Below are 25,241 nucleotides of genomic sequence, written 5' to 3'. Positions count from 1 at the left end.
ACTGCAACTGTAGATGTGTAAATAAGTGACGTCATCGCAAATTAACAGTGATTTTACATTGGAGGGTTTTTTCAGTTAATTGTGAGTACACCACTGAGAAAACTGGGTGGGAAATGCTTTTGTATGGTTTTTTTCGATTATAGCAGGTAATTTAGGGTATTTTCACCAATTTTGTATGATTTGATGGGTAAATAGTAATTAAAAGTGTCCCTGATTTTAATAAACCACGTTAGCAACTGGTCTGCAATTGCTTTTTCAAGTAAATCACGTATTTTAAGTGCAGGTCGTTCAATTAACCTATAATTTTATATTAGAAATTATTTACAACACAATTGATTGTAAATAAGTAGATAAAAAATAAAAAATTCAATAAGGGTCATTTTTGCTTGCACTTAATACGCTTTGTTAGGGGTAGTCCCGTTTAGTCTGCACGTTCTTTTCAAGCAAATTTCAACCTTATCGACCTGCAATGTAGTTGTACTAAAAATCAGTTTTTGGACACTTTTAAGAAGAACTCTTATAAACAAAAATGCAACGTCGCCAATTTTCTACAACGCTGCAAGTAAACAATTAATCAAAATATGGGAATTTGCAAAGATTGTTTTAATTGACTTGAGAAATGCAACGTTGCCAGGCCAGGCGATTTTGTCCCTGACTGTCTTTTCAAACTGTTTTTGTGACAGTTCAAACTTTGACAGCATTTTTCTCCTTGACTTTATCTGATTTTGCAGTTTTTATGTTATTAAATAGGAAATTTAATGAGGATTCCAAAAATATGCTTAAAACAGTGATTTTCTCACTCCAAGTGGGTTTTACAGTCGATTTTGTCCCTGACTGTCCTTTCAACCTGTGTTTTTGGTAGTTCAAAGTTTGACTCAATTTTTCTTTTTGATTTTATCTGATTTTGCAGTGCTTTTTATGCTATTAGATAGGAAATTTAATGAGGATTCCAAAAATGTGCTTAAAACAGTCATTTTCTGACTCCAAGTGCGTTTTACAAGTTATTTTGTCCCTCACTGTCTTTTCAAACTGTGTTTTTGACAGTTCTAATTTTGACACCACTTTTCTCCTCGAGTTTATCTGATTTTGCAGTGTTTTTTATGTTACTAGATAGTAAATTTAATGAGGATTCGAAAAATATTCTTAAAATAGTCATTTTCTCACTCCAAGTGGGTTTTACAAGTAATTTTGTCTTTGACTGTTGCCAATTTTCTACAACGCTGCAAGCAAACAATTAATCAAAATGGGAATTTGCAAAGATTGTTTTAATTGACTTGAGAAACGCAACGTTGCCAATTCTACCAAAAATTAATTGAAAGTTTGTTAATCTAGGAAACTGTCAATTTTTAATTATTTGAAATCCACATCAGAGACACGTTTACAGAGTAAATAGAACATAATTAGGTCCCAAGCCAAATTAAGCGTAGTGCTTCATATTTGTTTTACACGGTTGCCAAATTCCTTGGGGACTTAATTCCCCATATACTACAACTAATTCATTTAATAATGCTTTTTTCCAGCGAAAACTTGGCTTAAAAATGCCAAATTTACACCGTTTATTCCAAGCTATCAGGTTCTGGCAATTGAACGAAACCCATCCATCCAGAACGGCAACGCCGATTATTACAGTGTTGCCAGCTGAAATTGTCGGTCCGCCAGAAAAAACTGCTATCATCACATTTGACCACCCTGTAAAAACAAATGAAGGGGAGAACAAGTGTCAGTCTGAAATCAAAAAACTTATTGAACGCTCCAGGTCAGGACAATTAGTTGAACAGAAAAACCTCGTCAACAAAATGTTGAGTACGGATCTGGAGAACAAGGATAGCAAAAAAGGGTTTTTTGTACGTCTTTCCTTTTTGGAAATATTTCAGAAGTCATCAAAATGTTTTTTTTTAGGGGTTGTTGCAGTCTCTAAGGACAGTTTTAGGGATTCCGGATCGAAATGTAGTGGAAACTGCAGCGCCCTCGGACGGCGAAAAGGGCAAACAAGGAGGGGAAGCTGTGTGTTCGATTGCTTCCAGCCCTTATCGAATATTAAGGGTGAGTTTTGTGTAGATGTCGCCTGAAAATTCAATTTTAAGGCCTTAAAGTCCAAATTTGCTTGAATTAAAGCGACACTGTAATAGGATTTGCTTAACGGTAGGCGATTTGTGTTAAGCGAAAATGAGCCTTAAGTTCAATGTTTTTTTTTTAATTTATTTTTGTGGAGAATTTTATTTTTTTTCCCTAAACTTTTATTATTTAACAGTAATTTTTCCACTCCAAGTGGGTTATACAGGCGATTTTGTCCCTGACTGTCTTTTCAAACTGTGTTTTTGACAGTTCAAATTTTGACACCACTTTTCTCCTCGACTTTATCTGATTTTGCAGTGTTTTTTATGTTGTTAGATAGGAAATTTAATGAGGATTTCAAAAATGTTGCTAAAACAGTCAGTTACTCACTCCAAGTGGGTTTTGACCGCAATTTTGTCCTTGACTGTTCTTTCAAACTGTGTTTCTGCCAGTTCAAACTTTGACACCGATTTTCTCCGACTGTACCAAACTTTTTATTGTTTTTTTAGGTTATTGAATAGGAAACTTAATGAGGATTCCAAAAAACAGTCATTTTCTCACTTCAAGTGGATTTTACATATGATTTTGTCCCTGACTGTCCTTTCAACCTGTGTTTTTGGTAGTTCAAATGAATGTTGAATTTATCTGGTTTTGCAGTGTTTTTTATGTTATTAGATAGGAGATTTAATGAGGATTACAAAAATGTGCTTAAAACATTCATTTTCTCACTCCAAGTGGGTTTTACAAGTGATTTTGTCTCTGACTGTCTTTTCAAATTGTGTTTCTGACAGTTCAAATTTTAACACCACTTTTCTCCTCGATTTTATCTGATTTTGCAGTGTTTTTTATGTTGTTAGATAGGAAATTTAATGAAGATTCCAAAAATATGCTTAAAACAGTCATTTTCTGACTCCAAGTGGGTTTTACAAGTGATTTTGTCCCTGACTGTCTTTTCAATCTGTGTTTTTGGTAGTTCAAAGTTTCACTCAATTTATCTTTTTGAATTTATCTGGTTTTGCAGTGTTTTTATGTTATTAAATAGGAAATTTAATAAGGATTCCAAAAATATGCTTAAAACAGTCATTTTCTGACTCCAAGTAAGTTTTACAGTCGATTTTGTCTCTGACTGTCTTTTCAAATTGTGTTTCTGACAGTTCAAATTTTGACAGCATTTTTCTTGTTGGCTTTATCTGATTTTGCAGTGTTTTTTATGTTATTAGGTAGAAAAATGACTGAGGTTTCCAATAATGTGCTTAAAACAGTGATTTTTCCACTCCTAGTGGGTTTTACAGGCGATTATGTATCTGACTATCCTTTCAAACTGTGTTTTTGGTAATTGACATTTTGACACCGCTTTTTTCCCTGATTGTATCAAATTTTGAGTGTTTTTTCATGTTATTAGATAGGAAATTGAATGAGGATTTCAAAAATGTGCTCAAAACAGTGATTTTCTCATTCCAAGTGGGCTTTACAGTCGATTTTGTCTCTGACTGTCTTTTCAAATTGCGTTTCTGACAGTTCAAATTTTGACACCACTTTTCTCCTTGACTTTATCTGATTTTGTAGTGTTTTTTATGTTATTAGATAAGAAATTTAATGAGGATTCCGAAAATGTACTTAAATCTGTCATTGTCTCACTCCAAGTAGGTTTTACAGTCGATTTTGTCTCTGACTGTCTTTTCAAACTGTGTTTCTGATAGTTCAAACTTTGACAGCATTTTTCTCCTTGACTTTATCTGATTTTGCAGTGTTTTTTATGTTATTAGGTAAAAAATTGACTGAGGTTTCCAAAAATGTGCTTAAAACAGTGATTTTCTCATTCCAAGTGGGCTTTACAGTCGATTTTGTCCCTGACTGTCCTTTTAACCTGTGTTTTTGATAGTTCAAACTTTGACACCATTTTTCTCCTCGATTTTATCTGATTTTGCAGTGTTTTTATGTTATTAAATAGGAAATTTAATAAGGATTCCAAAAATTGCTTAAAACAGTCATTTTCTGACTCCAAGTAAGTTTTACAGTCGATTTTGTCTCTGACTGTCTTTTCAAATTGTGTTTCTGACAGTTCAAATTTTGACAGCATTTTTCTCCTTGACTTTATCTGATTTTGCAGTGTTTTTTATGTTATTAGGTAGAAAAATGACTGAGGTTTCCAAAAATGTGCTTAAAACAGTGATTTTTCCACTCCTAGTGGGTTTTACAGGCGATTATGTCTCTGACTGTCCTTTCAAACTGTGTTTTTGGTAGTTCAAACTTTGACACCATTTTTCTTTTTGAATTTATCTGATTTTGCAGTGTTTTTTATGTTATTAGATAGGAGATTTAATGAGGATTACAAAAATGTGCTTTTTTCACTCCAAGTGGGTTTTACAGGAGATTTTGTTTCTGACTGTCCTTTCCAGTAAATAGTAATGTCCAGTAAACACCATTCATGTCTTATAATAACACGAAGGCGATCGATTTTGGCTATAATTCCTCTTTTTGGGGTGTTTAAACAGTTATTCTGTCACCTTAGCAGGGGATGCTTACGTAAAATCCCCTGCTGAAAAGCTTGAGATTAAGGTTTTTCCTGGATTTTAAGAGTAAACAAACCGGCAGTTTACGTAAGGACGTAAAATTCAGTATATAAAATCATAATTGATCAAAGTATGACGCACATTTTATCATAAAAAATTGGAAACTTGAGTGAAAACCGGTTTAAGGGTGGGAAAGGGGGTTTCCACCACTTGAATTCTATTAAGTTGTTGTTATCAGTCATTTTTTTTTTAAAGTGGAGTGAATTGCTTTTAAGACACCTGATGTCCCCAATTTGCCCTAAAGGGCTCAATTTGTATAGAAATACTTTAAAAAGGGTACAAGGTTTACTAAGTGGGTCATCGATAATAATCTAAGACTGGACAGTTAATGTTACAGGGTGTCCTTTTTCCATGCAGCACGTAAAACGCCCTCTAACGGCCAAACGGTAAAACTTAGAGTAGTTTGAGTTGAACCGTTTTTGAAATATGGACAAAAATACTTAATCAACTTTGACGCCCTCTGGCGACCAAACGGTAAGACTTAGACTAGTCTGCTCAACGTCACATGAAAGCCTCATTCATTACCTATCTACGGTCATATGATATGTCTAGTGCGAATGTTTAATTACCAAAGTTATTCACGATTGACCGACTAAAACTCTCTCTAAATGAGGAGTTTTGGGGGGTTTGGAGCAACGCTGTTAGGGGGCGCCGTACAAAAAAATACCAAGAAACAAAAAAGTTGCGTTTTTGTCCGTCAAATACGATCCAATCAAAAAATCTCTCCAGTCATTTTTGGTTCTTCAGATATTGGCCAAAACCAAGAATTCCATTATTAAATACTTAATTGTTAAAAATTGGGACACCCTGTACAAAAACAAGTAAATTAGCTCCTAACCTACCTATTTACTGATATTAACCAGACATAAAAAAAAACGTCTATACAGATTCGGCGTGTACAATTCACTGAGAATGTGCGGTGTTCTCTCCATTCTTCAGCCATCAGTTTACTCCGAGTGTTTGTCCCGACATGTCCGTGTAATGGAAAATTCAAATTTTCGCGCCTTTTCGTGTATTTTTTAGGGTAAAAATGTGAGAAAAAGTGAATTTATCAAGGTTGTAGGGCTTTTTTCAGCCTCATATTAAAGTCTTGGTTGGCAGTGCCCTCTGGAATATTACGGTATTTAAACTGATATTCAAATCGTAGACTTTTCAGTTCAGTTTATCATTAAAAAAATTTATTTTGTTGCGTATTTTGCCCTAATATTAGGTAAGATTCGTTAGGTTTGCAGAAAATTGTTTTTTTTTACCTAAAAAAATTGCAATTTTTCAGGCAAATTTGATATAAAATAATGTTCTTCATATATGAAGCTGAACCACCTTAAATCCCAGTGAAATGGTGTACTATTCATATTTGTTTAGCTTTTATGAAATTTTCTACCAAAATCACTATTAATATTTATGCATAAAGACCATATTTCCATGTACCAAATTGGTATCTGAACGGGACTTGTCGCTATAATTACAATTAATGGTAAACGAAAATAGACTTTGTTGACATTTTCATTTTGATTGTTAACAAAGTTGAAACTGGCTTGAAATAAATCACTCTCTTTATGGACCCTGCCGTAATAATTACAATTACAGTACTCAAAAATTAGCTTTATTTAATAACATTAAGCATTTGAGTTACTACACTAAGAAAAATTCAACTCTCTTTATCTCGGTTATTTGACAAAATTCACTAAAAACTCTAGAAAGCAAAATTGTTTGAAATTTGATTATCTACCATAACCTAAGAAGCACATTTTGCCCTAAATCGCTCCAGAATGGAGATATTTGCTAAATAAACTTTAGAGGCAATATTAAGCACCTAAACACCCTAAACTCTGTTATTTAGCAAAATAGTCTAAACACCCTAAACGACTGAAAACGAATAACGGTCATCGTATGATTTAAAAAAAATTCTAGAAACTTTCAGACAGTTTTAAAAGCTTTCTGAGGTTTCTAGATTGTTCTAGATGCTTTTGGAACTTTCTGAAGGCTTCTGGATAGTTCAGACAGCTTTTGGATTGTTCTGGAAGCTTCTAAACAGTTTTTGAAAGTTTACGGAAGCTTCTAGATAGTTCTGATAGTTTTCAAATTATTGTTCTGAAAGCGTTTGGAGCTTTCTAGATTGTTCAATAAGTTTTTGGACTTTCTAAAAGTTTCTGGAAACTTCTAACCAGTTTTGGAATGTTTTTAAATTGTTCTTGAAGCTTTTTGAGATGTTCAGGATATTTGAGGAAGTTTCTAGATAGTTTTGAAGGCTTCTAGGTTGTTTTTGGAGCTTTTGGGAGTTTCTAGAACTTTCTGGAAGCTTCTAGATAGTTCTAAAAACTTTTAGATTGTTCTGGAAGCGTTTGGAGATTTCTAGATTTTTCTAGAAGTTTTAAGATATTTATAGAAGCTGCTAGACAGTTTTGAAAGCTTCTAGAGTGTTATGAAAGTTTTTGAAGAATTTTAGATTGTTTAAGAAGCTTTTTATAGTTTCTAGAAGGAGTCTGGAAGCTTCTAAACAGTTCTGAAAGATTTTTAGATTGTTCTTAAAGCTTTTGAAAGTTTGTAGAAGTTTCTAGATAGTTCCGAAAGCTTCTACTGTTCTGGAAGCATTCGGAGATTTCTAGATTTTTTTAGAAGGTTTTGAGAGTTTAAAGATGGTCATAGAAGCTGCTAGACTGTTTTGAAAGCTTCTAGACTGTTCTGAAAGCACTTGAATTTTTCTGGATCTGTCTAGAAGCTTTTGAAACTTTTTAAATAGTTCTAAAAGCTTTCAGATATTTCTGGAAGCTTTTGTAACTTTAAAGATGTTTATAGATGCTGCTAGACATTTTTGAAAGCTTCTAGATTGTTCTAAAAGCTTTCTAATGGTTCTGGAAGTTTTTGAAGGTTTCTAGATTGTTCTAGAAGCTTTTGGAAGTTTATAGAAGCGGCTAGACAGTTTTGAAAGCTTTCAGATTGTTCTAGAATCTGTTGAGAGTTTCAAGATATTTATAGAAGCTGCTAGACAGTTTTGAAAGCTTCTAGATAGTTATAAAAGCTTTTAGACTGTCCTCAAAACTTTTGAAAGTTTCTAGATCGTTCCATAAGCTTTTGGAAGTTTCAAGATGTTTATAGAAGATGCTAGACAGTTTTGTAAGCTTCTAGATTGTTCTGGAAGCATCTAAAGGTTTCTAGATCTTGGTAGGAGCTTTTGAAAGTTTTTAAATAGTTCTAAAAGCTTTCAGATTGTTCTGGAAGCTTCTGAAGGTTCCTAGATTGTTCTAGAAGCTTTTGGAAGTTTCAAGATGTTTATAGAAGCTGCTAGACAGTTTTAAAAGTTTCTAGATTGTTCTGAAAGCACTTGTAGGTTTCTGGATCTTTGTAGAAGCTTTTGAAAATTTTTAGATAGTTCTAAAAGTTTTCAGATTGTTCTGGAAGCTTTTTGAAGGTTTCTAGATCATTCTAGAAGCTTTTCGGAGTTTCAAGATGTTTATAGAAGGTGATAGACAGTTTTGAAAGCTTCTAGATTGTTCTGGAAGCACTTGAAGGTTTCTAAATCTTTGTGGAAGCTTTTGAAAGTTTCTGAAAGCCTCTAGATAGTTCAAAAAGCTTTCAGATTGTTCTAGAAGCTTTTGGAAGTTTATAGAAGCTGCTAGACAGTTTTGAAAGCTTCTAGATTGTTCTGGAAGAACTTGAAGGTTTCTAGATCTTTGTAGGAGCTTTTGAAAGTTTCTGAAAGCCTCTAGATAGTTCAAAAAGCTTTCAGATTGTTCTAGAAGCTTTTGGAAGTTTATAGAAGCTGCTAGACAGTTTTGAAAGCTTCTAAATTGTTCTGGAAGAACTTGAAGGTTTCTAGATCTTTGTAGGAGCTTTTGAAAGTTTCTGAAAGCCTCTAGATAGTTCAAAAAGCTTTCAGATTATTCTAGAAGCTTTTGAACGTTTCTAGATTGTTCTAGAATCTGTTGAGAGTTTCAAGATATTTATAGAACCTGCTAGACAGTTTTGAAAGCTTCTAGATAGTTATAAAAGCTTTCAGATTGTTCTGGAAACTTTTGAAAGTTTCTAGATCGTTTCAGAAGCTTTTGGAAGTTTCAAGATCTTTATAGAAGCTGCTAGACAGTTTTGTAAGCTTCTAGATTGATCTTGAAGCATCTAAAGGTTTCTAGATCTTGGTAGGAGCTTTTGAAAGTTTTTAGATAGTTCTAAAAGCTTTCAGATTGTTCTGGAAGCTTTTGAAGGTTTCTAGATCATTCTAGACGCTTTTGGGAGTTTTAAGATGTTTATAGAAGCTGCTAGACAGTTTTGTAAGTTTCTAGATTGTTCTCCAGAACAATTGAGAGCACTTGAAGGTTTCTAGATCTTTATAGAAGCTTTTGAAAGTTTTTAAATAGTTCCAAAAGTTTCAGATTGTTCTGAAAGCTTTTCAAAGTTTACAGATAGTTCTAGAAGATTTTGGAAGTTTCAAGATGTTTATAGAAGCTGCTAGACAGTTTTGAAAGCTTCTAGATTATTCTGGAAGCACTTGATTTTTTCTAAATCTTTGTAGGCTTTTGAAAGTTTCTGAAAAGCTCTAGATAGTTCTAAAAGCTTTCAGATTGTTCTGGAAGCGTTTGAAGGTTCCTTGATTGTTCTAGAAACTTTTGGAAGTTTCAGGATGTTTATAGAAGCTGCTAGGCAGTTTTAAAAGCTTCTAGACGGTTCTGGAAGCAGTTGAATTTTTTTACATTTTTGTAGAAACTTTTGAAAGTTTCTGAAAGCCTCTAGATAGTTCAAAAAACTTTCAGTTTATGCTAGAAAGTTTTGAAAGCTTCTAGATTGTTCTGGAAGCACTTGAAGGTTTCTAGATTTTGTAGAAGCTTTTGAAAGTTCTTAGATAGTTCTAAAAGCATTAAGATTATTCTGGAAGGTTTTGAAGGTTTCTAGATTGTTCTAGAAGCTTTTGAGAGTTTCAAGATGTTTATAGAAGCTGCTAGACAGTTTTGAAAGCTTTCAGATTGTGTTGGAAGCTTTTGGAGGTTTCTCGATTCTTTTAGAAGCTTTTTGGTGCTTCTCGAAGATGCTGGACATTATATTCTTCTACTATAGTCTAGTTGGATAATTTATTTTAATAAAATTTTATTGTTTTAGAGTAATGCTAAAATCGACATAAGAATTGGTTAGAATATTGAAATTTTAATTTGCTTATGTTTAAAAATGCTGAAATCTAGGCTAGAATAATTACTTTGATGAAATTAACACTGACTGCTTAGAATATGAGGAAATTGATAGTTGAAATCGACACTTAAACAAAAATTGCTAAAAATGCTGGAATTGACGTTTGAAATCGCTAAAGAACGATGAAATTGAAATTGAGTTAGCCTAAATTGAAAATTGTCTAAAATACTTTTTAATTGCTCTAGAAACTCTGATATCGACCCTTAATCGAAAACTTGAACTATTCCAACCAGTTACCATTTACCTCAGTTCAGTAAAAAAATTCTTTAACCCTCTCTGTAACTCAGTTATTTCACTTTAGTCAATGTTGTATAGAAATTTAGTTTTTCCTTTCATGTTTCACCATGAATCTGCGACAAACTCGTTATTTTCCACTTAATAGTAAATTAAGAAACTCCTAAACTGAATTAAAAAACTCGCAGCCTTCATCCGCTTACATAATCAATAGAATAGTGAATTGTACTGTTTTACACTCAAAAACATGCGATTCAACTGTAGTAATTGTGTTTAACAACATTGACACGTATTAGAACAATGCGGCATTACTCCCTAGAGTATTCAGACACAATTAGTTTAATAATAACAACATGCTAAACATAATTGAAAATCCTCAAAGTATTCGTCAAAGGGTTGTTGTCAAAGAAATGCATTTAAAACTAAGCGATTTCTGTTTAGTTTAAGTTTCCTTTTCTGGGAAACGACGCCTTATAAGCACTTGCTTTGACCTCTGTTTTCCTATTCTTCAGCTAACTAAATCGACTCAAAAACCTTTGATAAAATCGTATAAGACCCTTTGGGTGTAGGCAAATATAATAAGCTTTAATATGATCGAAAAAAAACCTTTACAACCTACAAAAAGTGGGCTAAAAAACGTCAAAACGGCGATATCACACAAAAAAGACGTGGATAATAAACATTTCAACCTGGTTTTCATACCAGGAAGAGTCATGTCCATTCATGGCTCCCTTAAAATGTACAAGCAATGGGCCAAAGTGTTTCTGAATTCGAAGAAAATTACAATGGAAGAGATTCAGGAAGTGCTTTCGGTAAGTTGATTTTTTCTCAGCATTACCTTTATAGTTCTATAGACTGAATCAAGAATAAGTCACAACTGACAAAACTCTTACCATGAACTTATCAAATACTCACGTTGCCTGTCTGGGCAAACTTTAAAAAACCTGTAAAAAATTCCAAATGACAAGTGACAGTTTTGACATTTGGCACAAATATCACGTGGGTTTAGTGACGTCAAGTTTTTCTAGAATTTTTCTCCTGTAAAGAACAGAGATACAGGGTGAATTCCAACCTTCTTGAGCCACACTGACTAGGCAAAACAAACTTTTAAAAACCTGTCAAAATTTCAAATGACAAGTGACAATTTTGCCATTTTTCGCAAATATCACGTGAGTTTAGTAGTGTAACGTCAAATTTTTTCATAAAGGTGACAGCTGTCAAAACACAACGTGAAATACGTCACACCTGTCACAAATAGTGTATAGAGAACCAATAAAACATTAATACAATAAGTTATGTTTACAGGTCTACGAACCGGATTTTTGACAGTTGACCCTCATGTGACAGCTGTCAAATGATACAATGAACAGGATGTAAAGTCCAAACTGTCAAAATGTTGTCATATAAAGCTTCGGGTTACATTAAACACCATGAAGGGCTTAAAACCATCGACGCAGATTGTGACGATAATTGTCATTGTATTGAGTGGACTAAAGTAGCATCTGTCACCTGTCACAAACGTCAAAACTGTCAAAATTTCATCAGAAACTTTTGCTTCATCTTTAGGCCTCATGAGAAGTAGTTGATAGAGTTGAAAATACAATTTCCAGTTGAAAATCCTGGATTTTGACAGGTTGCGACATATTGTCAATATTCCTTAGGGATTTATAGTGCTACTAGTGCGATTTTTTATAGTTGTTAATACTTGACGTATTTTTGACAATCACCTGTCAATTTTCACACAAAAATGTGAAAGTTTCATTAAAAACTACTGTTTTTTAACATTAAATAGAAATCTAGTCACAATTTATCACTTATATGCAATACAAACCAGAAATTTTCCATAATACGCTCTCTGACTCCCTGAGCTCATTATTTGGCTGTCTCTCGTGACATCTTATGGCTCTCGCCTTGTTTGTTTACGTATTTTGGCAGTAAACTACATTTTTCTTTTGTTTTCTAGTCATTTTTCTACAAAAATTTCAAGGCAATCTATACTGTTATAATAAAACCCAAATAGTAATCACTTGTGCTCATAGAGTGATGAGGAAAGTGAATATCTTAATTAACTGCATCCAAGGAACAAATCTCCACTATGTTTCAGGATACCTCCTGATGATGGTTTTGAGGTCATATTTTCGAAACTATTTACAAAATTAACGTCAGTTTACAAATAAGTAAACTAGATAAAGTTCTAATAGATCGATGTAGAAAACGAGTTTTGTAACTCTATGAGATACATAATTTTTGTTATTAATTTTTACATGATGTTTTAAAGCACTTTTTAAATCCCTCTCTGTGTTACACTTAATTGAAATAATTGACTTTGAATCATTTAGGCATGAAACAAAATAGTTACCCTACACAAAAATTTCCTAAAACTGTCAGAACGTTTTGGAAATGCCAAAAGTTTCCAAGAAATTTCTTACTGAAGTAATAAACTTTCAGGAAACTTTGTAAGCAAAATACGTGCCAAAATAATTATAAAAGCAAACTTTTAATGGCTTCAAAAATTATATTCGGATCCAACTAAATCAAATCTAGTGCACGTGTGGTGTAAAAGAGCCCCCTTAACTTTTAACGAGTGTGTATTAGAGCAACCTTTTTATAGCCTCCATGTTATGCACACTCGGTTTGTTTTCAGCCCCTCAAATTTCGAAAATATCGATTACAAATTGTTTTTTTTAACCCTGAATTTATTTTGAGACTTGTTCCAGGCGGCAGAAAGTGGAAATCTGGAAATGTTCCAGAGATTGTATGTGCAGGATCCAAGTCGTTTGGCCATACAAGATCCTAGAGGACGAACCGTTGCTCATCAGGCTGCTTTGAGGAATCGAATTAATATTTTGACGTTTATCACACAACAAGGCGGAGGTAAGTTAACGAAGTTAATTGACTGACTGTAAATTAATTAACCGAATACACAGCAATTATGAATAATTTACTCAAAGGGAGCAAGGTTACACGTACCTAATACAGCGATGGGGGAAGTGAGTTTTCTGATTTGCATTTTTCCGGTTTTTCTCTGAAACTGTTAGAACCACGTCAAAAGTGAATATAATTTAAAATAAACTACTTTAAAAGTTTTATTCACCGTGGTAGTTTCAGCTCAATTTCTCTGTACGACAGAAAATCAAATGAGTTTTAGGTGACCTGTCAAATACAGGGTTGCTCAATTACGCATTTAGTAGCAATTAAGACCATTTTGTTCTCAATTGACTTGTGAACGTTGTTGATTCTTTATAGTTTTGTTGTACTGTTTAAAATTCTATCCACTTTAGTCCTCTATGGTGTTGTTGTCGCTAAAGTTTCTACTCTCTTGTCATCGCCCTTTTCTACTGGCCTTAAATTTCAATTAGAAACTTTCTAAGAATGTAAATATTCTTTGAAACCGGACAGTTTATAAAGAGTTTTAAAGTCCCTAGAGCTGTCCCCGTTTTAAAGTTGACTGGCATTATTGAATTTATCATCGGAAACTCTTCTGTTCACTCTTATTATGATTTGAAGTTTCTGTTAAATATCTCGCAAACTGGGTGTTGTATCGAAAAATGTCTTACTTAACAAAATTTGCCTAGAGGGCTGTTCAGTCACGTGACCCACACTCACTCCTCAGGCTTTGACCGTTTTTGAGTTATACCTGAAAGAGTGACTACACTTCCTGCTACAAATCCCTCAATATAATTCTCGGGTCACACACACATTTAAACTGAAATAACTTGCTTATTTGTGACATTTTGTATTGACTTTTATACGTCTGTGGATAGCCAATAAAATGTGCTTTCCATTGACGTATAAAAGTTGGTTTGTCAGTGATATGGTTTGGCCGCTAGAGGGTGTCAAATGCGCACTAGCAATTATCCTAACATTTTTAGGGCACCAACTCATTTAACCTTAAATAAGTCGCTTATTTGCGACACTTTGTATTAACTTTTATACGTCTGTGGATAGCCAATAAAATGTGCTTTCCATTGACGTATAAAAGTTTATTTGTCAGTTATATGGTTTGGCCGCTAGAGGGTGTCAAATATACACTAGCAATTATGCTAAAATTTTTAATTCACCAATTCATTTAATCTTAAATAAGTCGCTTATTTGCGACACTTTGTATTAACTTTTATACGTCTGTGGATAGCCAATAAAATGGGCTTTCCATTGACGTATAAAAGTTGGTTTGTCAGTGATATGGTTTGGCCGCTAGAGGGTGTCAAATATACACTAGCAATTATCCTAAAAAATTTTAGTGCACCAACTCATTTAACCTTAAATAAGTCGCTTATTTGCGACACTTTGTATTGATTTTTATACGTCTGTGCATAGCCAATAAAATGTGCTTTCCATTGACGTATAAAAGTTGGTTTGTCAGTGATATGGTTTGGCCGCTAGAGGGTGTCAAATGCGCACTAGCAATTATCCTAACATTTTTAGGGCACCAACTCATTTAATCTTAAATAAGTCGCTTATTTGCGACACTTTGTATTGATTTTTATACGTCTGTGGATAGCCAATAAAATGGGCTTTCCATTGACGTATAAAAGTTGGTTTGTCAGTGATATGGTTTGGCCGCTAGAGGGTGTCAAATATGCACTAGCAATTATCCTACTTAAAATTTTTAGTGTACCAACTCATTTAACCTCAAATAACTCGCTTATTTGTTACACTTTGTATTGACTTTTATACGTCTATGGATAGCCAATAAAATGAGCTTTCCATTGACGTATAAAGGGCGTCAAATTTGCCCTAATAACAAGTTTAGGTTTAGAAGTATAGAAAGACATGGCAAAATCTGTTTAAAGTTTTAAGTATTTTGCGGAAACTTTAGAAACTGCTTCTACACTCACTTTTCCAACAGAAAACCAACCCGGTTTCTTATTTGCCTTGTCCCGATTGGAATTGTACACAAAGTCTTTAAATAGCGTCCTTTTCCATTCCTCTTTGTTCATCCCATTGGTGATCCCTATTTATCCCGAAACTTTTGATTTTCAATTTGTTTAGTAACAAATTATTAATTAATTTTCGCTTTTAATTGCAGATTTAAATGCTAAAGACAATGCTGGGAACACACCTTTGCACGTGGCTGTCGAAGCGCAAGCCTTGGACGCCATTGCCTTTTTGCTGTCACTGTAAGTAAGGACAAAAATCAAATTACAGGGTGTCCCATAAAGATTGTGACAAGGCTGCAGGGTGTCACTTTCATTGACCTGCTTTACGTATGAATCACCCTGTATAAGTATAACCTGATGACGTACAGTACTAAAAACTAGCTTTCCAAATCAATATCAACTGAATTGCTGGCATTTTTAACTTTGCCAAGACAATTCGGATTTTAAGTCAGTTTTGACCGGACCTGACAGTATACAGGGTGTCCAATTTGCGGTTTTTGACTTTTAGTGAGTTTTGTATGGTTTTCAGGGGAGTTAAAACGAACATTTTAAATGAAAAAAAGCAAGCGCCAATCCATTTGGCTACTGAACTGAACAAAACAACAGTATTGGAAACAATGGCAAAATACAAGGACAAAATTGACATTCAGCAAGGTGGAGAACATGGAAGAACAGCTTTGCATATTGCGGCCATTTACGATCACGAAGCTTGTGCCCGAATTTTGGTAATTACCAAGATTATACATTAAAAAAATCGATTTTTACATCAAGGAAATATTGGTCAATAAAGTCTATTTTGGTTTTCTCAATCAATGTTGATCGTTAAATCAATTAGATTACTTTGCGCAACTCTTTTGAAGCAAATTTCGACTCTATTGACTGTTTACCCAATGTTGCCAAGTCAAATTATTTAATGACGGTAGAATAATCGGTCGAAAAACGGTAGATCAAAACAAATTCATTCATTTTACATTATTATACAGGGTGTCTTTTAATAGTTGTCAAAAATTGTAATCATTGATTCTTGCTATTAATAATATAAAAACCGAACTTCAAAAATCCAAATTTTTAACTTTTTTTATTAATAATTGTTAGATCACGTGGATTTAAATAATAATTTAGCTAAACAGTCACGTGACATTGTCAAGATCATAAATTTCAAAAACACTCTTTATATCGAATACTACAAGAAAACGTTTTTAAACCCTGATTTTTCCATCTTTAGAACATAGTTTGACAGTTTTGACATTAGTGACAGTTGTCACGTGATTGTAGAACACTATTTAGCTAGACGGTCACGTGACAATTATCAAAATAACAGTCATACATCTCAAAAACGCGTTTTATATCAAATACTACAAGAAAACGTTTCTAAACCCTGATTTTTACAACTTTAGAGCATAGTTTGACAGTTTTGACATTAGTGACAGATGTCACGTGATTGTAGAACACTATTTAGCTAGACGGTCACGTGACAATTATCAAAATAACTGTCATAAATCTCAAAAACACGTGTTATATCAAATACTACAAGAAAACGTTTCTAAACCCTGATTTTTGTAACTTTAGAGCATAGTTTGACAGTTTTGACATTAGTGACAGATGTCACGTGATTGTAGAACACTATTTAGCTAGACGGTCACGTGACAATTATCAAAATAACTGTCATAAATCTCAAAAACACGTGTTATATCAAATACTACAAGAAAACGTTTCTAAACCCTGATTTTTGTAACTTTAGAGTATAGTTTGACAGTTTTGACAATAGTGACAGTTGTCACGTGATTGTAGAACACTATTTAGCTAGACGGTCACGTGTAAATTGTCAAAATAACTGTAATAAATCTTAGAAACACGTTTTATATCAAATATTACAAGAAAACGCTTCTAAACCCTGATTGTTGCATCTCTAAAGCATAGTTTGACAGTTTTGACAATAGTGACAGTTGTCACGTGATTGTAGAACACTATTTAGCTAGACGGTCACGTGACAATTGACAAAATAACAGTCAAAAATCTCAAAAACACGTTTTATATCAAATATTACAAGAAAACGCTTCTAAACCCTGATGATTTTTGCAACTTTGGAGTATAGTTTGACAGTTTTGACATTACTAGTAGATTAGGTATATACGAAAAACCAGAAGAACGGTAAAAGAACCACAAAAACGGTAGATATACCGTTTTATCGGTAGACCAACATTGCATTTACCATTTTCAATGATTTCCAGTGGCGTGCCTTTGGTAATATTTGGAATTTGTTTAGTTGTCAGACTTCGGTGCTTGCCCCAGAAAACCATGCAACAACGGTTACTATCCCATCCACGAGGCGGCCAAAAACGCCTCCTCAAAAACCATGGAGGTATTTCTAGCCTGGGGAGAGTCGTTAGGTTGCACCAGGGAGGAGATGATTTCTTTCTACGACGCTGAAGGAAACGTTCCCCTACATTCTGCTGTTCATGGAGGAGATATTCGAGCGGTAGAGTTGTGTATCAGGTACTCACCACTAACACCTAAACCTCAAAAAAATGGCTAATTTAAAATCACTTAGATCTGGCGCCAAAATATCCACTCAGCAGCAAGACCTGTCCACACCAGTCCATTTGGCTTGTGCTCAAGGTATGGTAAAAACCAAACCACAGTGCTGTGACGTCATTCCAGTTTATTTTTTGCCGTTTGACAAATCAAAAATTATTACAGGAGCGATTGAGATAGTGAAAATAATGTTTCAAATGCAACCCGAAGAGAAAATGGGTTGTTTGGTATCGTGTGACGTGCAGAAAATGACACCGTTACACTGCGCCGCCATGTTTGATCATCCCGAAATCGTGGAGTACTTGATCAGCGAGGGGGCTGATTGTAACCCAATCGACAAGGAACGTAGATCTCCTTTGCTATTGGCTGCTCTAAGAGGAGGATGGAAGACTGTAAGTTAGATTTTCCCTCATTTGAAACGTCATCCACGTCAAATCTGTCAGAATCCACAGTAGCGGATGTAAACGTACTTAATTCTGGTTTAACCAATACCCCTCTCTCCCTTTCGTCTGTTTCAGATTCAGAATGTTTCTTCCATTCACTAGATTTACTTCTGCTTGAGTTTAGGCAACAATGTGACGTGGTGCAAATTTTGTTTGATTTTTAGTATATTTAGGAAAACTTTAACTATTTTTTTTTTAATAACAGGTTCATACACTGATTCGTCTGGGGGCTGACATCAACATCAAAGACATCAACAAAAGAAACGTGCTACATTTGGTGGTTATGAATGGGGGTCAACTCGAAAAGTTTGCCCAGGAAGTAAGTAATGTAAGTAAAACTTTGACGCCCTCTATCGGCCAAACGGTTAGACTTAGCGTGGTCCGTTTAATGTCACGTGATAGCCCCATTCATTGCCTATCTACGATCTTCTCATAACTTTTTGCAGAAAGTTTCAAATAACCGAGTTATTTACTACTTAAGTAGAAAGATGCACGATGCACACAATTCTGATAGGGTATTCCATAAACGGTCGTACTGAAGGTAGCCCTGACATGTGACAGTTTATGACAGAAGTTTAGTGACTGTCACTTAGTAACTAGTATGTACCCATAATGTACTGTACCCATTTTACAAAATTTCAGTATTATACAGTTTCTGAGGTATTTAGAATCAAAATTGCTTGTATCTTCCTCAAAAGTTACTGTTTTCAAAACCACCAATCTGCAATATTTTAAATTGAACACCCTGTATGTTTTAGGGTTATTCTATTCGACTTTTAAGTTCTATAAAATGGCCTAATTAATTGACGTGACAATTTAGGCCAAATCTAAGGAAAGCCTCCTACAATTGCTGAACGAAAAGGACTTGACTGGATGCTCTCCTCTGCACTATGCAAGTCGTGAGGGGCACATCAGAAGTTTGGAGAATTTAATCAGATTAGGGGCTTGTATCAATTTGAAAAATAATAACAACGAAAGCCCTTTACACTTTGCAGCCAGGTAACCCCAGCAAAGCTGAAAAAACACAAAAAAATGCAATTTTTGTATTAGGTACGGACGCTACAACACTGTAAAACAGCTCTTAGACTCAGAAAAAGGTAACTTTATTATCAATGAGAGTGACGGAGAGGGAATGACCCCACTGCATATTGCTTCACAACAGGTAAAATGTGTGTCATACTCTTACAAATTATGTTGAATTTTAATTTTCTGAGTCAGGGACATACCAGGGTGGTTCAATTATTGCTAAACCGCGGTGCTTTGTTGCATCGTGACCATAACGGACGTAATCCCTTACATTTGGCTGCCATGAACGGTTACACCCAAACAATCGAGCTACTTTTGTCTGTACATTCACATTTACTGGACCAAACCGACAAAGATGGGGTATCTACCCTTACTAAACTAAAATTATCTGATTGACAACCTCAAAATTTGCAGAATACAGCCCTGCATTTAGCCACCATGGAAAATCAGCCTAACGTGATTGCTCAACTCCTGTCAATGAACTGTCAATTGCTCATCAATAAATCTGATATGAGCGCCATGGATTATGCAATCTATTACAAATACTTAGAGGCTGCTTTGGCTATGGTCACCCACGAAGACAGGTGAGTATTAATAATTCAATTTTGTAGTGAAATAGAGCGAACATTTCCGCTCGTACAAGCAAAAAGGCCTAATCAAACAAGACAAATACAGTTAAAGAGAGAGTAAATTGCTGACAATGCCTTAACGCACTTCAATCCAGGCTTGATTAGCTCTAACAAGCAACTCCTTTGAACTTTCTAGCATCAAAGTTCGATCTTAAGATCCTTTGAAGTCGGCAAACAGACCTGGAGTAACTACACTGCATGCTAAACAAATTGAATTATTTTTTTAGTTTGTGGTGTCCCCTGTATACTAACAAACCGGACAGGCTTTCAAACTTACGTTTTCCTAGTTCAGTTTTTAATTGTGAATATTTTTACTCCCATGCAATTTTTTGATAACTTTCACCGTTTTCGAGATATTTGCGCTAAACTTCATTGAGTGCAACTTTTGTAGTTTTTACCTTAAATTACCATGGAAATTCAACACCCTGTATCTCGATTATTTTTTGGAGTTTAGAAATGCTCAACCCCTCAAAATTACCTTCGTGAGCTGCCTTTTTACGTGGTATGAGTCAATATTTTTTTGCCTTAAAAATGTGTACAGGGTGGGTCAAGAACGTAAACCATTGCAGTTGTTGTGACTACCCTGTATACCAGAAAACAAAATGGACTCTCAAACTTAGGTTTCCTAGTTCAGTTTTTAATTGTGAATATTTTTGCTCCCTTGCAATTTTTTGATAACTTTCACCGTTTTCGAGATATTTGCGCTAAGCTTCATTGAGTGCAACTTTTGTAGTTTTTACCTTAAATTACCATGGAAATTCAACACCCTGTATCTCGATTATTTTTTGGAGTTTAGAAATGCTCAACCCCTCAAAATTACCTTCGTGAGCTGCCTTTTTACGTGGTATGAGTCAATATTTTTTTGCCTTAAAAATGTGTACAGGGTGGGTCAAGAACGTAAACCATTGCAGTTGTTGTGACTACCCTGTATACCAGAAAACAAAATGGACTCTCAAACTTAGGTTTCCTAGTTCAGTTTTTAATTGTGAATATTTTTGCTCCCTTGCAATTTTTTGATAACTTTCACCGTTTTCGAGATATTTGCGCTAAGCTTCATTGAGTGCAACTTTTGTAGTTTTTACCTTAAATTACCATGGAAATTCAACACCCTGTATCTCGATTATTTTTTGGAGTTTAGAAATGCTCAACCCCTCAAAATTACCTTCGTGAGCTGCCCTTTTACGTGGTATGAGTCAATATTTTTTTGCCTTAAAAATGGGTACAGGGTGAGTCAAGAACGTAAACCATTGCAGTTGTTGTGACTACCCTGTATACCAGAAAACAAAATGGACTTTCAAACTTAGGTTTCCTAGTTCAGTTTTTAATTGTGAATATTTTTACTCCCTTGCAATTTTTTGATAACTTTCACCGTTTTCGAGATATTTGCGCTAAGCTTCATTGAGTGCAACTTTTGTAGTTTTTACCTTAAATTACCATGGAAATTCAACACCCTGTATCTCGATTATTTTTTCGAGTTTAGAAATGCTCAACCCCTCAAAATTACCTTCGTGAGCTGTCTTTTTACGTGGTATGAGTCAATATTTTTTTGCCTTAAAAATGTGTACAGGGTGGGTCAAGAACGTAAACCATTGCAGTTGTTGTGACTACCCTGTATACCAGAAAACAAAATGGACTTTCAAACTTAGGTTTCCTAGTTCAGTTTTTAATTGTGAATATTTTTGTTCCCTTGCAATTTTTTGATAACTTTCACCGTTTTCGAGATATTTGCCCTAAACTTCGTTGAGTGTAACTTTTGTAGTTTTTACCATATTATGTTAACCTGAAAATTCAACACCCTGTATCTCGGTTATTTTTTGGAGTTCAGAAATGCTCAACCTCCCAAAATAACCCTCGTGAGCTCCCTTTTTATGTGGCATGAGTCTATATTTTTTAGCCCTGAAAATGGGTACAGGGTGGATCACTATTTTAGTTTCTGTAAACTTTCTTTAATTTACAGGATGCTTCCGAAACATAACCACACTGACACTTTCAATCATGTGCAACTTAAAGCACACCTTATTTAGATGTCACGTGACTACACTCTAATTAGACAGCCGTGTCACAACTGTCAAATCTTCAACCATAAACTTCTAAAATGTAGTTCTGTGGCAGAAAAAAGTGGTATTATTATTCATACAAATCACAGTTTATAGCTCCATGAGCGGGGTTTTAACAGATGTCACGTGACGTAATAATTTCAGCTTTTCTGTTGAAAATATTAATAAAATAACCAATTCGTTTGGCTCGCAGTGTATTTTACTTGTTTTTTAAAGGATTCAACGATCTCTGAAACGCTACAGTTTTAAATTAAGTGTTTTGTATTCAGCTGCGTTCTGTAAACAGTGTGAACGAACCCTTATACATACATATACAGGAAATCACGTTAAATTGCAATGTCGTCAACGCCGATACTCATTCTCAAACATGCGATTCTAAAGTTTTTGTTTTTAGTGACGTCACAGCAATTTAGTTTGATTTGCTCTATAATTTTACAGGGCTGAAGAAATCTTGGCAATGAAGTCCTCAAAGAATCCTTGCGTGTCATTGGCCTTAATTGCTTTGATGCCTCGAGTGTTTGAGGCTGTCCAAGATAAATGCATTATCAAAGCTAATTGCAAGAAGGATTCCAAGCTATTTTCGGTAAGGAAGTCTCTAATTTGTGTTTAAATCGTCGTCTCAATTCCCTGAATAGAACCATATATTTAAACGTGGTAGTAAACTTGAGGAAGGCGAGCAATTAACCGAAACTAGGAAACAATTTTCCTCCAAGTGCTAAATTTGTCTTAAATGTACAGAAAGTTTCCAATGATTCATAATTAAGTCGGTTTTGTGTGAAAGAGACTTTTACAAGACTGGGAAAGTTTTGAGAATTCATTATACCACTCTTAAACGAATTAAAAGAGTCTACATAAAACCTACTTATTCCAGTGTTGCCAATTCGACTGAAAACAGTTTAATTTGCAGATAAAGTACAACTTTGCATGTCTCCAGTGCAAAACTGTGGCAGAAGAAAACGAGGACAAGACTGGGAAAAAAGTCGAACCCCTTCCAGCTTTGAACGTATATTATGATCACCTTAAACCATTACCAATATGGTTTAACCTAAAATAATTTTAGGCTATGGTGGCCCATGGACGTGTGGAACTCCTAGCTCACCCACTAAGCCAGAAATACCTGCAAATGAAATGGAACACCTACGGGAAGTACTTTCACCTCACCAATTTGGTGTTCTACTGCATTTTTTTGGGATCGATTACGTGTTTTTCGTCACAACTGATGGAACACGAAAAAGCCCTGAATTTCAGCTATATGTACTCGAACAACATGACCACAGAACAGGTTGGTTTGGCAACAGTGCCAAAGCAAAATTACTGAGGTTATGTTTGACAGAAATACACCGAGAGAAAATCGGAAATACTCAACGTTCGCATGAATTACTCGATGTACATTTGCGCAATGGTCATTCTGGTTTTTGTGGCTGTCAACGGGGCTAGGGAACTCGCCCAAATGGTCCAGCAACGCTACCTATACTTCTGCAACCCTATCAATTTGGTTACATGGTGTTTGTATGGTTCTACAATCGTTATGGTATGTGATGGTATAGAGAAGGTCCAGGTGAATTGGGGTGACGTCACACCTAGCACAAAGCTTTAAGTGTTGCCAAAGGTGTACCTTATTGAACAAAGTCAGAAAAAATCAGATACGCTGACGATACAGATAGTTTGGTAGGACTACAGACGTTAATGGAGTAATTATTTGAGATGTGGTTGTATAGAAGAATCCTCAAGATATCATGTATACCATCATGTCATGAGAAATCAACACTGATACTCCCTATTACCATCCATGGTAAAAGAGGACAGAAGAAGAACCTCATGGTTGCGTAACCTTAGAACCTGGTTCGGAAAAGGAAACCCAAAAGAAGATTGCCAACATTGGAAACGGATATAGGTACCCGAAGAAGAAGAAGAAAGTGTACCAAAATTCAACTGCTTTCAATTGGAAAATTTAAATTTACTCATTTGTGACGTCATACCAATTTACGTTGATTTCCTCTGTAGAGGGCATCAGTGTGTACAGAATGTTTTTTTAATAGGTTCTACCGATTTTCGGTGGGGAAATATACGAAGTGCAATTTTCCTTCGCCTCTCTGGTCGTTTTCCTCAGTTGGTTCAACCTTTTGCTGCTTTTGCAACGTTTCGACCAGGTTGGCATCTACGTGGTGATGTTCCTGGAAATTTTGCAGACTTTGATAAAAGTTTTGATGGTTTTCTCCATTTTGATCATAGCATTTGGGCTGGCTTTCTACATTCTACTGTCCAGGGTTGGTATCTACTTGACCACTTTAAGGTGGTATAAAACCTTGTAAAATTCCTTCCAGGGAGACCATTTGTCATTCAAAACCATCCCTATGGCACTGATAAGGACGTTCTCAATGATGCTAGGGGAAATCGACTTTTTAGGGACTTACGTCAAACCGTACTATTTGAGCAGCAAGGAAGAGAACACTTTTCTACCATTCCCTATTCCAGCCTTTCTAATTCTAAGCCTTTTCATGGTGTTAATGCCAATTCTACTGATGAATTTACTGATTGGTCTGGCTGTGGGGGACATTGAGAGTGTCAGAAGAAATGCCCAGCTAAAAAGACTCGCAATGCAGGTTGGTCCATCCTATTTTAAGATTTACTGAAGGTGTTAATTGGTGGTTTAGGTGGTTTTGCACACTGAATTGGAGAGGAAACTGCCTGGAAGATGGTTGGAAAAGGTCGACAAGGCTGAGATCATTGAATACCCTAATGAATGCAAGTCCAAGAAGGGAGTCATGGATTTCATATTGAAAAAGTGGTTTGGAAGCCCTTTTTCTGAAGAAAGTAAGTTTGTCACTAAATATCACGTGACCCTTAGACAATAGAGGATACAGGCTTTGGTAGTGTTTTGACTGATTGCTTTTTCCAGGTGACATTGTAATGGAAAACTCTGAAGACTACGTGATGAACGAATTGGCCAAGACAAAAGCGAAACTCAGGCACATTTCCCAAACTTTGGAAACCCAGAATCAGTTTCTCAGACTAATCGTCCAGGTATGTACCCATTTTATTTTAAAGATTTTTTAACTGAATTTGACTGATTTGAAGAAAATGGAAATCAAATCCGAAGCGGACGATATTGACGAAGGTGTTTCCCTAAAGGGGGATATGCTGGGACACTCAAACAAGTGGTCCTCTCCCAAAATACGCAAGAAAATTAAGACGGTTTTAAGCTTCTCACATAGAGCCAACAGCACTTCTTAGAGCCCATAAAGTCAGTTAGTATTTGCTGTCTACAAATTTTGCCGCATCATGGACCAATTAATGGATTTTTTTCACAACTATTTTTAGTAATTTAAGCTGTATTTTGTCTTAAGTTAATCAGTGTGTAGTGTTCCCTACAGGAAGGGTATACGTTTGACTTGTTGTGTACAAAATATATATAGATTTAGCTATATTCCAGTGGGTGATCTTTACAATCCTTCTCCCATAGTCAGTGCAATAAAATTATTATTTCAATAATTTTTTTTTTAAGGCAGACTCTGTAGGTGTTACAATGTATTATACAGAGTGCTATAGATTAAATACTGCTTAAATAAATATAGAGAGAATTGTCAAAATAGGTGCCATGAAGCTGCAACAGTTCATGCGAGCATCCACTATG

General features: G+C 35.0%; 1 protein-coding gene across 3 annotated transcripts; it reads left to right on the top strand.

Moving 5' to 3' along the window:
- Positions 1 to 25,032, top strand: TrpA1 (Transient receptor potential cation channel A1). 3 transcript variants are annotated; one of them, XM_081991588.1, is made up of 23 exons: positions 1 to 146; positions 1,521 to 1,844; positions 1,900 to 2,043; positions 12,755 to 12,911; positions 15,067 to 15,157; positions 15,447 to 15,642; positions 17,184 to 17,413; positions 17,469 to 17,536; positions 17,618 to 17,844; positions 18,101 to 18,214; positions 18,716 to 18,894; positions 18,946 to 19,057; positions 19,114 to 19,281; positions 19,336 to 19,505; positions 22,046 to 22,190; positions 22,515 to 22,610; positions 22,668 to 22,889; positions 22,941 to 23,138; positions 23,647 to 23,874; positions 23,932 to 24,210; positions 24,262 to 24,421; positions 24,507 to 24,631; positions 24,686 to 25,032. In XM_081991588.1, exons 2-23 carry the CDS (start codon positions 1,539 to 1,541, stop codon positions 24,839 to 24,841), a joined length of 3,771 nt encoding a protein of 1,256 aa, XP_081847714.1. In that variant the 5' UTR covers positions 1 to 146; positions 1,521 to 1,538; the 3' UTR covers positions 24,842 to 25,032. The 3 variants fall into 3 exon arrangements, with proteins under 3 accessions (XP_081847714.1, XP_081847712.1, XP_081847715.1); XM_081991586.1 differs by having other exon boundaries at positions 18,101 to 18,223; XM_081991589.1 differs by lacking the exons at positions 1 to 146; positions 1,521 to 1,844; positions 1,900 to 2,043 and adding an exon at positions 10,597 to 10,849 and having other exon boundaries at positions 18,101 to 18,223.
- The last annotated feature ends 209 nt before the right edge of the window (positions 25,033 to 25,241 follow it).

Source organism: Ips typographus, linkage group LG13 (genome assembly GCF_016097725.1).
Source record: "Ips typographus isolate SLU linkage group LG13, UJ_Ityp_2.0, whole genome shotgun sequence".
NCBI lineage: Eukaryota > Metazoa > Arthropoda > Insecta > Coleoptera > Curculionidae > Ips > Ips typographus.
This window is presented reverse-complemented; position numbering and strand designations above follow the sequence as displayed.